This window comes from Oryzias latipes, chromosome 18, assembly GCF_053564925.1.
Source record: "Oryzias latipes strain Hd-rR chromosome 18, Olatipes_Hd-rR_3.1".
NCBI lineage: Eukaryota > Metazoa > Chordata > Actinopteri > Beloniformes > Adrianichthyidae > Oryzias > Oryzias latipes.
This window is the reverse complement of record NC_136254.1, coordinates 10,166,258-10,178,747: the sequence shown is the minus strand read 5'-3', so window position 1 is coordinate 10,178,747 and position 12,490 is coordinate 10,166,258. Positions and strand designations below refer to the sequence as shown.

The following is a 12,490-nucleotide window of genomic DNA, read 5'->3' as shown; positions in this document are numbered from 1 at the left end:
TGTCAGATTAGTGCATCATTTTTTAGACTAAACACCTGATTGTAATTTTTTTAAATGAAAGATGTTGTTTTTTGTTAGTGTTTGCATTGTAAAATGAAGTTATTCTTAAATTAAATTGTGTCTTTGTGTTTGTTCTAGATGCTGTGTTGACCTTTAAACCCAAATGGTCAACTTTTTTTACTGGAGAATATTTAACCTTCAAATGTGACATGAAGGAAGGAAGAACAGATGACTGGAAATACACATTGAAAAGAAATGATTGGACACTTTATTCTGATGTCACACAACAAGATTTCAAAATAACTTTTCACAATAAAAGTGACGGTGGTGATTTTCAGTGCTGTGGTCTCAGGAAGGGTTCAGATTATACAAAGTGCAGCAACAGAGTCTCTATACGTGTATCAGGTAATTTATTAGTGTGTTTTTGATATGACTCATTTTGGGAGAGAATTTATATTTAAGAATTTAATCATTTTGAACAAACTAAAGCTTAAATTTAAGATGTGTGTTTTTACATAATCATTCCAAAATATATAAACTCTACTTATAGACATCACTGATGCAACATTATTCTCATAGTTATTAAGTGTAAATGTGTTTGTCAAACATTGCAGACAGAGCCAGAGCCACACTGACAGCAGCAACAACAACTGTGTCAGTAGGAGACAGAGTGACACTGATCTGCTCTGTGGAGAAATCTGCTGGTTGGAAATATGAGTGGTTCAGAAGAACCTCACACACCTCTGAAGACACAATCAATGATGGACTAAATGGAAACATCAGAGTCTCACAAGGAGGAATCTACAGATGCAGAGGAGGAAGAGGAGAACCAGCCGTCTACTCTGATCCAAGTGATGAAGTCACCATTCAAATAACCTGTGAGGGATTTCACTTTATTGAAAGCTTTTCACAATCATTGATTTTAACTTTAAAAATGTGTTTTATTGTTTTTAAAACTGATGGAAACAGTTTCCAACAAAGTCAGTGTAACCCAAAAACCCAGCTGGTCTCAGATCTTCAGAGGAGAGACGATCACTCTGACATGTGAGGTTCAGGGAGGTGAAGGAGTTCAGTGGGAGTATGAATGGAGAACACCTCAGTCATAGACATTCAGGACAAAGCAGAAAGACTGGACTATCACAGCTTCCATCAGTGGAGACTACAGCTGTAAGAGCAGACCCACAGATGATTCATATTCTGCAACAAACTGGAGTGAAGCTTTAAGGTTGTCTGTTTTAGGTAAGAGTTTTTTTTTGTTTATTTGTTCAAACACATCAAAATATCTGTGTTTATAAGAATTAACGTAGGAAAAAAAATTAATGAATTTTTTTCATTTATTAATGTATGTATTTTTGAGGCTTTTATTCTAGATGTTGGCCTCTGTTTAGACAGATAAATACATCTATTTTTGAACTCCACAGCACACAAACCAAAGGCTGAACTGAAGATCACAAAGTCTCCAGTAGGTGGCAGAGTGACCCTGAGCTGTTCAGTGAAGCCTTCATCAACTGGTTGGAGTTTCTTCTGGTTCAGAGGAGAGAAACCCTCAAAACTGCTGAACACACAAGATGCTGATTTCCTCTCAAATGGACAAATCAGAGTCTCACAGGGAGGAGTCTACGGATGCAGAGGAGGAAGAGGAGAACCAGTTTATCACACAGAGTTCAGTGATCCAGTCACCATTGTTGGTGAGTTTAAAAAGGTTTGAATGGAGCACAAAATCTTAAAATATAAAATGTTTAAAGTTTATTATTTTAAACAATATCTATACAACTGTTTTGGTTCTAAAGCTCTTCACTCTTATTTTTAAGCACAGCTTTTTCTTCCCTTTTAACTAGAAAGTCACTGGAACAAATTTGTCTTCTAAAAAGGCCAAAATGAGCCCTGCTGTAAATGTAAACACATAAAACTAACAAAAGGATGTTGGTGTGACACTGTGGGCTTGATTTGAAAACAGCTGTAAAATCATTTAAAGAAAAACACAACACATGTTCTCACCTTTAATGATTTTAAACTACTGTTTCTTTTTTTATGGACAGCAGGGAGGGGTACTGGTAACCATAGCAACTTGGTGACAGGAACAATTTGTGATGCAAAACCAACATAACTGTGGAATAGACAGAATTGAATAATACTGAGTCCATTTCAGCTAAAGAGCATTGCTGTGTTTCTGTTGCAGTTCCTGCAAAAATCAAAGTGTTGCACGCTGACTGAGTTGGTCCATCATCTGTAAAAGTGAAACATTGACAATAAATGATCTCTGTTGAAGAGAAGCTGCTGATCATTTCTTCTAATAGTGTAGTTTGTCATAGAGGCTCTGTCATAGAGCAGCAGAAGTCACAGCAGAGCAGCAGAGAGGTCAAAACAATCATGAAGAAAGTGAAAAATCTCCTGCTTCATTTCTGTCTGACAGCAGAGTTATCAGAGTTCTGTCAACCTGTGGAGCTTCTTCTATCAGAACCAAAGGTGTCACATGAAAGAGTTTGGTCAGAAACACAACAAAGTCACTAAAAACAACACTATTTCTCCACCAGAACCTGTCCTGAGAGTGTCTCCATGGTGGTTGAGTCCTGGAGCCTCAGTGACTCTGAGCTGTGAGGTTGAACATGTGTCTGCAGGATGGAGCTTCTACTGGTATAAAGCTGTTCCTGATCTATCACACAAGTCTGGCTCTTACAGCTATGAGCTGCTGCCTGCTAGCTCCAATGGGACTGCAGACAACTCCTACATCATTCATGGACAGACACACACAGCAGGATATGTGTGCAGAGCTGGAAGAGGAGAGCCACACTTCTACACTCTTTACAGTCAGCCTCACTTTGTCTGGTCTGGAGGTCAGACTTCTGATTGTTGATTCATTTCTGTCAACACTGAATGATTTCTCTTCACATTTCTAATGCTGTCAGATTCTGCTCTTTAGTTTGCTTCTTTTCACTTATTGCTAACAGTCAAATGTCATTCAAAATGTTGGAAACAAATGTTTCTTTTCATTTGCATAGAGCCATTCTAACTCCAAGCCATTGAATGAAAATCCATTGAAACACATTTGTTTTTGTGTCTATTTGCTCTCCAAATGAAGCTAAAGTGTGCTGATCTTCATCCTGTTTGTTTTCAGATCTTCATCCATCAGCGTCTCTCTCAGTGAGTCCTGACAGAGTCCAACACTTCACCTCTGACTCTGTCTCACTGAGCTGTGAGGGAAACTCTGCTGAGTGGAGAGTCAGCAGGTTTCTGCTTCCTGACTTCCTGTCATTCTGTTCTGACTGGGGAACAATGAATGGATCAACATGTCATGTTCAGAAGATCCAGTCCAGTAATGCAGTGTACTGGTGTGAGTCTGGATCAGCATTCAGCAACGCAGTCAACATCACTGGACACTGTGAGTGGAAACATGTTTGGATTCCTATTTTTAGCTTGACTTTCATCATTGGATTGATTTGAAACACATGCAGAAGTTGAAGATGGATTTAGATGATCAACTGGATGTCAAAGCAGAATGAAGCAGACGTCAAACATGTTGGGATCATATGTGATGAAGATGAATGTTGATGTTTCCAGATGATGATGAGCTTCTCCTGGTTGGCAGTAACATGTCAGCAAATCTTTCCAGTTGTTCTCAGCATGAACAATAACAGCAGCATTTAGTTCATGGATGTGTCCACTAAGGTTGATTCCAATCCATGATGTGTTCCAGCATCCAGACCTGACAGCTCCTCATTTCACTGAATGATTTCTCTTCACATTTCTAATGCTGTCAGATTCTGCTCTTTAGTTTGCTTGTTTCCACTTATTGCTAACAGTCAACTGTCATTCAAAATGTTGTAAACAGATGTTTCTTTTTCATTTGCTTAGAGCCATTCTAACTCCAAGCCATTGAATATTTGTAAAATATTTTAAACTTTACTAACCAAACAGTTTCAACTTAAAGTCCCTCTCTGATCATCTTTAGATATATTCTCAAAGTGTTCCCAGTGGTCTTTGAATTTATTATTACGCCATTTTATGCCAAAATCAATAAACTTATGTGGTTTTCTCAGTTGTGGGCAGGAATTTTGACGTGGAGTAAGCCTGCCCCCTTTTCCCATCATTCTCTGCTTACACTCTCTCCAGCTAGCTTACAGCCCCTCAAACTAACTTTAGCGCTGCAACAACAATGGCGAGCAATACTGGAACTATCCAGTCGTACAGTTTTGATCCAGATTTCAGCTCAGACGAGGAAAACAAAGACGTTCATGGATCTAGTCGTCTACAAGTGATGCATCAGAATGGAGCAGAGCAGGGAGCTAGTGGCCCACAGATTGTAGCACCTTCATCACACCTACAAGGTTCTTTGTCATCTGCTCCTCATTCAGAAATATTAAAATAAGAAATGCAATTTTAAACTTAATCTACTTTATAAATATCCTCCATCGTTAGAGAAATGCTGTAAAAACATGTTTAAAACACCATAAACACAGTTTTCAACAGAGTGGGTCTTTAAAATGCTAACAGATGATAAAAAAGGAACATTAATAACAGACGACCTCAAAGAAAATCCTAGTTTTTGAGCTTTAGGAAGATATTTTTTTTTTTTAGTTTTTAAGATTTTGTATTACATTTATAATCAAAATATATATTCTTTTCATGTATAAATGTGTGATGAAAAACGTATAAATATATATACATATACCTTAACTGAGTCTTCTTTGGATATTTTTATATCAATAAAAGCTTTTGTCAAATTTGAATTTTTGATTGTTTTCATCATTTCTGTTCTTGTGATTCTGGGATTTTTATTTGTAACATTATTCAGTTTTCACTGTGAGCTGATGAGAGATCCTTGAAGAACAAAACATCAACAAGCTGCATCATTTCCTGAACTGCATGACATGTTCATTCTTGAGGAACAGAGACACAGAACAACAGAATGAATCAACCTCAGATGTTTTATCAACAGAACTTTTCATTTTCATGGATAATTTCTCATTTTGAACGTCCATCAATGTTTGATACACTTTTTAATTGTAATTTTGGTCTGGTGGAGGCGTGCTGCAGGGCGGTTACTGGCAAGAAGACAGCTAAGAGGGTACGCTGGAAGGTGTTCATAGATTGTCAGGACAACAGTGAGAAGCAAAGTTGTATGAATGATTCTGCAGATTTTAATGAGTTGCTGTGTCTCATTGTTGTGGTGTTACTGCATTGTTTAAGACAATTTGTAACAAACTACAAAGCAGCTTTTAGGATGACGTCACAGCCGTGTGCCGCGAATCAAGACACAGAAAAACACGTCAGAAGTGTTTTCAGCTGTGTTGAAATAAACATTCTCAAACAGTTGGACTCTTTTCTGGTTGATAACACGACAATGGTTGCTTTATAATTCTCTGAGACTCATCCTTTGCTTCTTTCCTTCTTTGTTTACATCACATGATGACCGGCTACAGTGGCCATTTTGATCCAACATGTGGTCTGAGCACTTAGTGTTTTCAGACTGAGAGAAATCTGAGAGAGAACAGAAGCTCAGTTCAACTGGAAACACTGAGACCAACACGAAAGACGGGTCAGAGAGCATTTCCTGGTCCCAGACCAGAGTCCGCTTGGGTGTATTCAGACTGAAAGTTTGTTCCAGATTATCAGGGGAAACAAACTGGTTCATTTTAACAAACCAAATAAGTCCAGTCTAAATATACACGAAGTAGTTGCTAGGGTCAACAGGTCAGAGCAACAGAGAGTGGAGGAAGGAGAGGAAGAGGTTTGTGCAAGAACCAGGTTGGAACCGGTGGAGGAAGGCTTCAGGTGTGATGTGTGACTAAAGAGTTTAAGCAGAGTGAAAGGAAAAGTGAAGAAGACTGTGGTGAGAGCAGCCATGTTGTTGGTTTAGAGACTGAGAAAGAGACAAGAGGCAGAGAGGAAGATGTTGAGCTTCTATAGTGACGAGGATGGATAGACGCAGGAAAGAATGCATCAGAGGAACAGATCATGTTGGATGTTAAATGCAGGGAAACAGATTGAGATGGTTTGGACACGCTGAGAGGAAGGACAGGCTCATTTCACAGGGAGGAAGAGGAGGAAAACCCAACGTTCAAGGCCGTCCTGGTTCAGCTGGAAGCCAGCAGGGCGGCTCCAACCCTACAGCATGGACTCACAGTGAGAGTCCAAGACCTTGTGTGTTCATGTTTGTGGTTTGTTTGATATGTGTGAGTTTAGGTTGTTCTGATTGCAAATTGAGAGTCGACTTCCTCGCTTTGAGCCCAGAAGTGGAGCTGACTGCAGCGGCTGCTTCAGGTCAAAGGTCACAAAGGTGATGAGAGGTCATCCAGACGAGGAACTAACACATCACTCATTAGAGCTGAAAGAGAGTGGGACAAACGCTCAGAACTGCTCCAAACACAAGTCTACAACTTAGCTCTCATTCCCAGAAGAACTGAGGAAAACTGGGATTTCAAACTTCTATATTAGACCATGACACACATCTGATGTTGGAAAAATATCTGTAAATCTTTAAGTAACATACAATGTAAAGAATCAAAATCTAAATCAACTTTATTTTCATGTTTATTTCAGTCTCATTTCTTGTTTTGGTCGCTCCCTCTGTGCTGAAGCCTTCTGCTTGTCACTCAAAATGATCTTTTCCAGAACTTTTTGAAAGACGTTTCCAGATCTTAACATCCACTCAGAAAACAGATGAGTCTCTCTGGAGAATCCAGGACTAGTTTTAATCTTCATCTCTGTCATTTCTTTTTCTTGAAACTTCAGGAAAAAGAAATGTCTCCTTCATGTTTAATCTGGGACATGGCCAGCAGAGGGCGACACATCACCTGACTGCACTGAGCTCATTCATTTGTACTGGCTCCCTTTGTATGTGTGCACGTGTGTGTGTTCTTTGTATTGTTACTCTGATTGCTTCCCAGAACCGGGTCTTTGTGAGAATCTGCCTGCACTTGCCTGGTCTTGGTTCCAGGATGAGATCCGTCTGATTGTTGTCCTCAAAACAGGAAGTGCTCAAAGATCACTTCAGAAACACAGAAAAACGTATGGAATTACATATCTGCCATAAACTGAAAGGGCGTAAAGACAACTAAGCGGGCGTATTCAGGAACTGAGTGAGTGAACCTTAAAACCGCGTAGGCGCAATTCTAACAGAGAAGTGATCTTGCGGTCAATTCCTGTTTGCGCGCTCATGTGGATTTACGCTCAGTGTTAAGGGGGCGTTTTTGTCAGTTTTGGGGCAGGAACCTTTCTGATTTATCTGATTGGCTGAAATTTGCATGGCTTATCGGCGAGGCAGAGGGGCGGGACCTTCATTTTTCAGTGCAGGGGGGGGGGGGGGGGGGGGGGTTAACATGCAGCTCTTTGCCTTTTATCATATTTTCTATATTCAATGCTTTCACAACCATAAGGTGAAAGTCTTACATTTTCTCCAAAATATACAGAGCGGCCCTAATGTGTTGTTGTGTGACTTCGATAAAGAGGATCTAGGAGAGAACAGCATGAGAACGGTACGGAGAGAGGAGAGGACGTGAAAGAAGACCCCCCCCCCCCCCCCCTCTTAGTACAAAGGTGCAGATGTGAGCATAACGCAGAACAACTTCCTTGTGGAAACCCTGGAAATTCTAAGAGACACAATTATGAGGCATAGTTTAAACTGCAAGCTATCAGCTACGCGGAGGAACACGGAAATCAAGCATCTGCAGTTCGGTTAAATTAGATCTTCACAGATTCAGACTTCCTGCTTCAATGACTCCTCTGATCAACGTTCAAATGTGTCAGCAAGTATCTCAATCATTTTGTATTAACACAGAGAGTGAACCACAAATGCATTTCTTAAGAAAAAAGATCGTTTTTTTCCCCTTTTAATCAGAATTGTTTGTTTCAAGGTGCGAATGCAAACAGAGCAGCGAGCCGGCTGCCAAGGGACCGTCAACAAAGTGCGTAACCTGTGAAACAGCATTCTGTAAAAATCAGTGAACTTTTAAAAAGCGAATAAATGTCTATATTTATATGAACTGGTAATGAAGACTTGTCAGCATAGCCATGCTACATTATTATTTATTATACTAAATTTTGTTAGAAAGTCAACCTCCATTTTATTGCTTATAGTTTTTAAAATTTAATAGAGATATGAATCATAACATAAATGCTCAATAGCTCTGAAGATACTAAAGCTTCTGTCACCAAACCTCCTGTACTGACTAATCATGACCTTATTGTCCTACTGCAATAAAGATTATGTCATAATTCACGTTTATTGTTAGGAATTTTTCATATTTAAATATTGATCAGATTTGGTCAAAAATGCTCAATGGCTTTGAAGATGCTGTAGTTACTGACACAAAACTTCCTGTACTGACTCATCATCGCCTTATTTTATTTTATTATATTATATTTTCCTACTAAAATATACATTATGCAAAAAAAAAAATTCTAGCATCTTCAGAGCTATTGAGGATTTTTGACCAAATCTGATCCATTTGTAATTATGAAAAATTCCCATAAATAAACAAGGTGATCTATTGACATTCTTTATTTTAGTATGACAATAAGGTCATGTCAAGTTACTGATAACTTTAGTCATGATTCATATCTATTAAAATTCGAAAAAGTATATGCAACAAGATAAAATAAAGATGGACTTTCTTACAAAATATGTATTGTAACAAGAATATGCTTTATAATCATTTTATGATTTTTTTTTAAGATTATTGATTTTTACACAGTGGTGTTTCACAGAGGTTGCACTTTGTTGACGGTCCCTTGACAGCCGGCTGCTGCATGTCTGCATTCACAGCTTGAAGCGAACAATTCTGATAAAAAGGCAAAAAAACCAAAACTATCTTTTTTCTTCAGAAATGCATTTGTGGTTCACTCTCTGTGTTAATACGAAAGTATTGAGATACTTGCTGACACATTTGAACTTTGATCAGAAGAGTTATTGAAGCAGGAAGTCTGAATCTGTGAAGATCTTTCTAACTTATCGAACAGCTGCCAGAGAATTTGAAATGATGAATCCATGGTTCACAAGTCTGGACGCTGGAAAACCAACTCCGACAAGACAAGAAGACGCAGCAGCAGCTGAGTTTCCGCGGAAAAGGAAAGGCCTGTGTTGGAAGATCGACTGGAGGCTCAGCGCTGCTACTTCCAGCAGATGACCATGAAAAGCTGTCCATCCTCCCCCCTTACCGGGACGCAAGAACGGGCGAGTTACGCCACACTTTGGGACTGCAGGACTTAAACTTGGCCTGAGGTGTCTGCTGTCACTGTTCTTTGGAGCCACATGGCAAAGAGACGGACTCTGATGATGAGGAAAGTGAAGCTGGCATGTTTGATAGAAATGTAGTCCAGCTGTTTCAGATGCAGAAGATGAGGACTTTGATGGATTTTAAATGCTGAATGATGACTGAAAAAATAAATCACAACCAACTCAGTTTTGCGCTCGCTGCCTTTTTTAAACACACACCAGCATGCACGTTTCACCGGTATGTGTGTTTACGTTAAATACAGAAAAAACACTCAAAACTGAAACGGCGCCGTTTAATCCAGTGCTGTTGTAAGGAGAGGAGTGTGTTATGGGAAATAACATGGTTTTATTTGTGTGTGTGTCTGGCAGGTCAGTGTGTGGTGTGGCTCTTTGACTATCACAGTTAGAAATGTCGGCTCTTTGTGTCAAAGTTGTTTGTTCCCCCCCCCCCCCCCCCCCCACTGTTAGAGGCAGTCATAGAAAAAAAACGGGGATGTAACGTGGATTGAAACATTAACCAACTACTCAAAACTAAGATAAGAAAGTACAGCGTTTTTTTGTGTGTTTTAAGTTTTTCTCGTGTGAAATTCACTGCATTTGTTACAGTTTTAAAGCTTTTAATGCACGTTACAGCTGCTGTTCCTTTTCTATTAAAGCCCCAAAATAAAGTCCCGCCCCGCTGCTTGACATGCAAATTTTAGCCAATCAGATCAACCAGAAAGGTTCCTCCCCCTAAGTGACAAACACACCCCTGAATACCGCCCCAAAGTGACAAAAACGCCCCCTTAACACTGAGCGTAAATCCAGGTGAGGGCACAAAGGAGAATTGATAAATAATAATAAGATAATAATAGAATGATAAACATATTTCTTTGACCAAAATTAGTAGTAATCCTTTATCTTCTATTCTGTTTTTGCCTTTCGGGGTCACTAGGCTGCTGGAACCTATCCCGGCCACTTGTGGGCAAAGGCAGGGGACAACCCGTACAGGTCGCCAGTCTGTCACATGGTAGAGTGTCCACAGTCACACATCCATGCACTCTTACATTAACATTTAGGGACAATTTTGACCAATTAATCTATGAAGCATGTTTTTGGACAGTGGGAGGAAGCCAGAGTCCCCATGGGGAGAACATGCAAACTCCACACAGAAAGGTCCCCCATTGATGTTTGTCATGGAGGTCCCCCAGCCTTGAACAGGGGCCTTCTTCCTTTGAGGCAAGAGTGCTAACCACAGCACCACCAAGCAGCCAAATCAGAATTAATAAAATTACATTTTCACCACGTATCGGGGATGCAACCTCTAAGTTGAGAAAATTCTTTAAATGACACAACGCAGTGCGTGCATGCTTGCAGGTCTTTTCTGTTTCTACATGTGCACTTTTTCAACAAAGTTCATTCAAATAAATTTGTTGAACAACAATACCTGTTGCAACCGCTAGAGGTCACTAGAAACAGGTTGAAAATAATCAGCCCATTCAGAAGTTTTTAAAACACATTAATAAAACACAACTTTAGAAAAGTTGTTACAGTGACCCAAATCCTTGTGTGGACTCAAATATAATTTAGAAATCATTTCAAATGTAAAGAAGTTTTGTACAGTTTGTTAGTCGTGTTCAGCAGCTGCAGAAAGAGTCAGAAGCTGAGTTCCTCAGGAGTTTCTCATCTTTAAAGAAGTCTAAATCCAGGTGGCGCTCTTGGAGTTCCAGGATAGAAAAGCAGGCAGCCCAGTTTTTCTTCATTCTTCTTCAGCTCCTGTTGATGACAGAGACATTGACTGTTATCAATAAAGTTTATTGAAGCTTTTTCTTCTGGAAATGTTTCATTCTGACATGTGAGAGATTCGATGCAGGTGAGTCCTGAAGAATTCCAGTGTGATTCAAGGCTGTTTGATTAGTTTGTGCTCTAAGTGTTAGACAGTAAAGCACTGGCAGCATTCAAACTAGGAATCCATCAGTTCCACCAAAGTCAAGTTCAACCAGAAGAAACTCCTCATCAAAGACCTGAAGAAAGTCAGTCTGAGAGCAGAAGCTGCACGAGTCAAACAAAAGCAGCAGAAAACATCAAAGTCCATCTATGATCTTCATCCTCTTCCTCCTGACGAAGATCACATGGATTCTGAGAGTCTTTGTGAATTTTCTAACTTGGTTTGCTCAAACATAATTCAGATTAAAACTACATTTCTGAGTATTTCTTTATTTAAATTGTTGTGAATTGATAGCAGCCAACAAAATGCTGTCTTGAAGCATGAGAGTGGTCTGAGGCTGGAGGATTCTCTGTTTTTGATGGACACTAAACTTTTAGATTTACGTAGGTTACCTTCTTTTTACGAGTGTTTTTAAGTCTCTGCACCCTTTGAGTGTTGTGAAATAAAGAAAAACCTCTCCCTCTCTGTTTTGGCTCTTAAAGGAGCCTTTGATGTTTGGTTGGGGATTTGGGATGAAACCACCCCTGGACTTCAGTTGACCTTCATTTTGCAGCTCTGTAGTTCTGACCCTGGAACAGCTGTCTTCTCTGTGCAGACAGGAGGACGTTGTATATTAACCGAGTGAAGGCTTTGAACAGGACTAAGTTGCAGAACCGCCTTTCCAGCGCATGGACTGAAAAACTGAGTGGAGGGGAGGATGGACCGTAGTGGAGAGTTCTTTAAAAAGCTCCTAAACTGAAGAGAACTGGTGACCTCCAATGGAGGATCTGACATGGGGCTGTTATTTGGAACTGCTTTATCTTTGTTCTCAACCACTGTTTCTGACCGCTGCCCTTTTTGTGACCTAAGGGAGACACTTTCTCATGATTTGTAGCATTTCAGGCCTCTTGACTCTTTATATGTTTGTGTTTGCTGTTTTACTGTCAGTTTTTCTATTTGATGTTTTATTTATGGGTCAGGGTTCAAGAAGGTGGACAAAGAGAAAAGACAACTGCTTCATTTCATTGTTGGAGAAGCCAAACTTGCAGTTTACGTCAGCAGGAGGCATAAATTTGTGGATGAACCTTTTACTGATTCAGTCTCAGTGAGTCACTTTCTGAGTTCAAACAAACTGAACTATTGCAAAAAAAATAATCCATTACATCAACCAAAAAGTCCCGTCAGATTACCTATGTTGGCATAATCTGGATCATTTTCTGGGTCTTCAAGGCCTCTGAGTGACTCATAAAGAGCAACATCACCTTCAAATACAAACCAGAAGAAAATGAAATTAGAAATTTCATACAAACTTTTCAAACATGTTCATTCAAGGATTTCTTCATGAAAAATAAGAAGTCAGAATTCAAGCT

General features: G+C 39.6%; 1 protein-coding gene across 1 annotated transcript; it reads left to right on the top strand.

Annotated features, from left to right (window-relative positions):
• The first annotated feature begins 959 nt into the window (after window positions 1-959).
• LOC144987325 (uncharacterized) lies at window positions 960-3,619 on the top strand. Its single transcript, XM_078936669.1, has 4 exons — window positions 960-1,078; window positions 1,610-1,688; window positions 2,414-2,834; window positions 3,116-3,619. The coding sequence occupies exons 1-4, from the start codon at window positions 960-962 to the stop codon at window positions 3,439-3,441; spliced, it is 945 nt and encodes a 314-aa protein (XP_078792795.1). The 3' UTR covers window positions 3,442-3,619.
• The last annotated feature ends 8,871 nt before the right edge of the window (window positions 3,620-12,490 follow it).

Coding starts and splice junctions, on each gene's coding strand:
- LOC144987325 (XM_078936669.1), top strand. CDS start 960: ATGGAAACAGTTTCCAACAAAGTCAGTGTAACCCAAAAACCCAGCTGG. Junction 1,079..1,609: donor GGTGAAGGAGTTCAGTGGGA/GTATGAATGGAG, acceptor AGAGTCTCACAG/GGAGGAGTCTACGGATGCAG. Junction 2,835..3,115: donor TCACTTTGTCTGGTCTGGAG/GTCAGACTTCTG, acceptor GTTTGTTTTCAG/ATCTTCATCCATCAGCGTCT.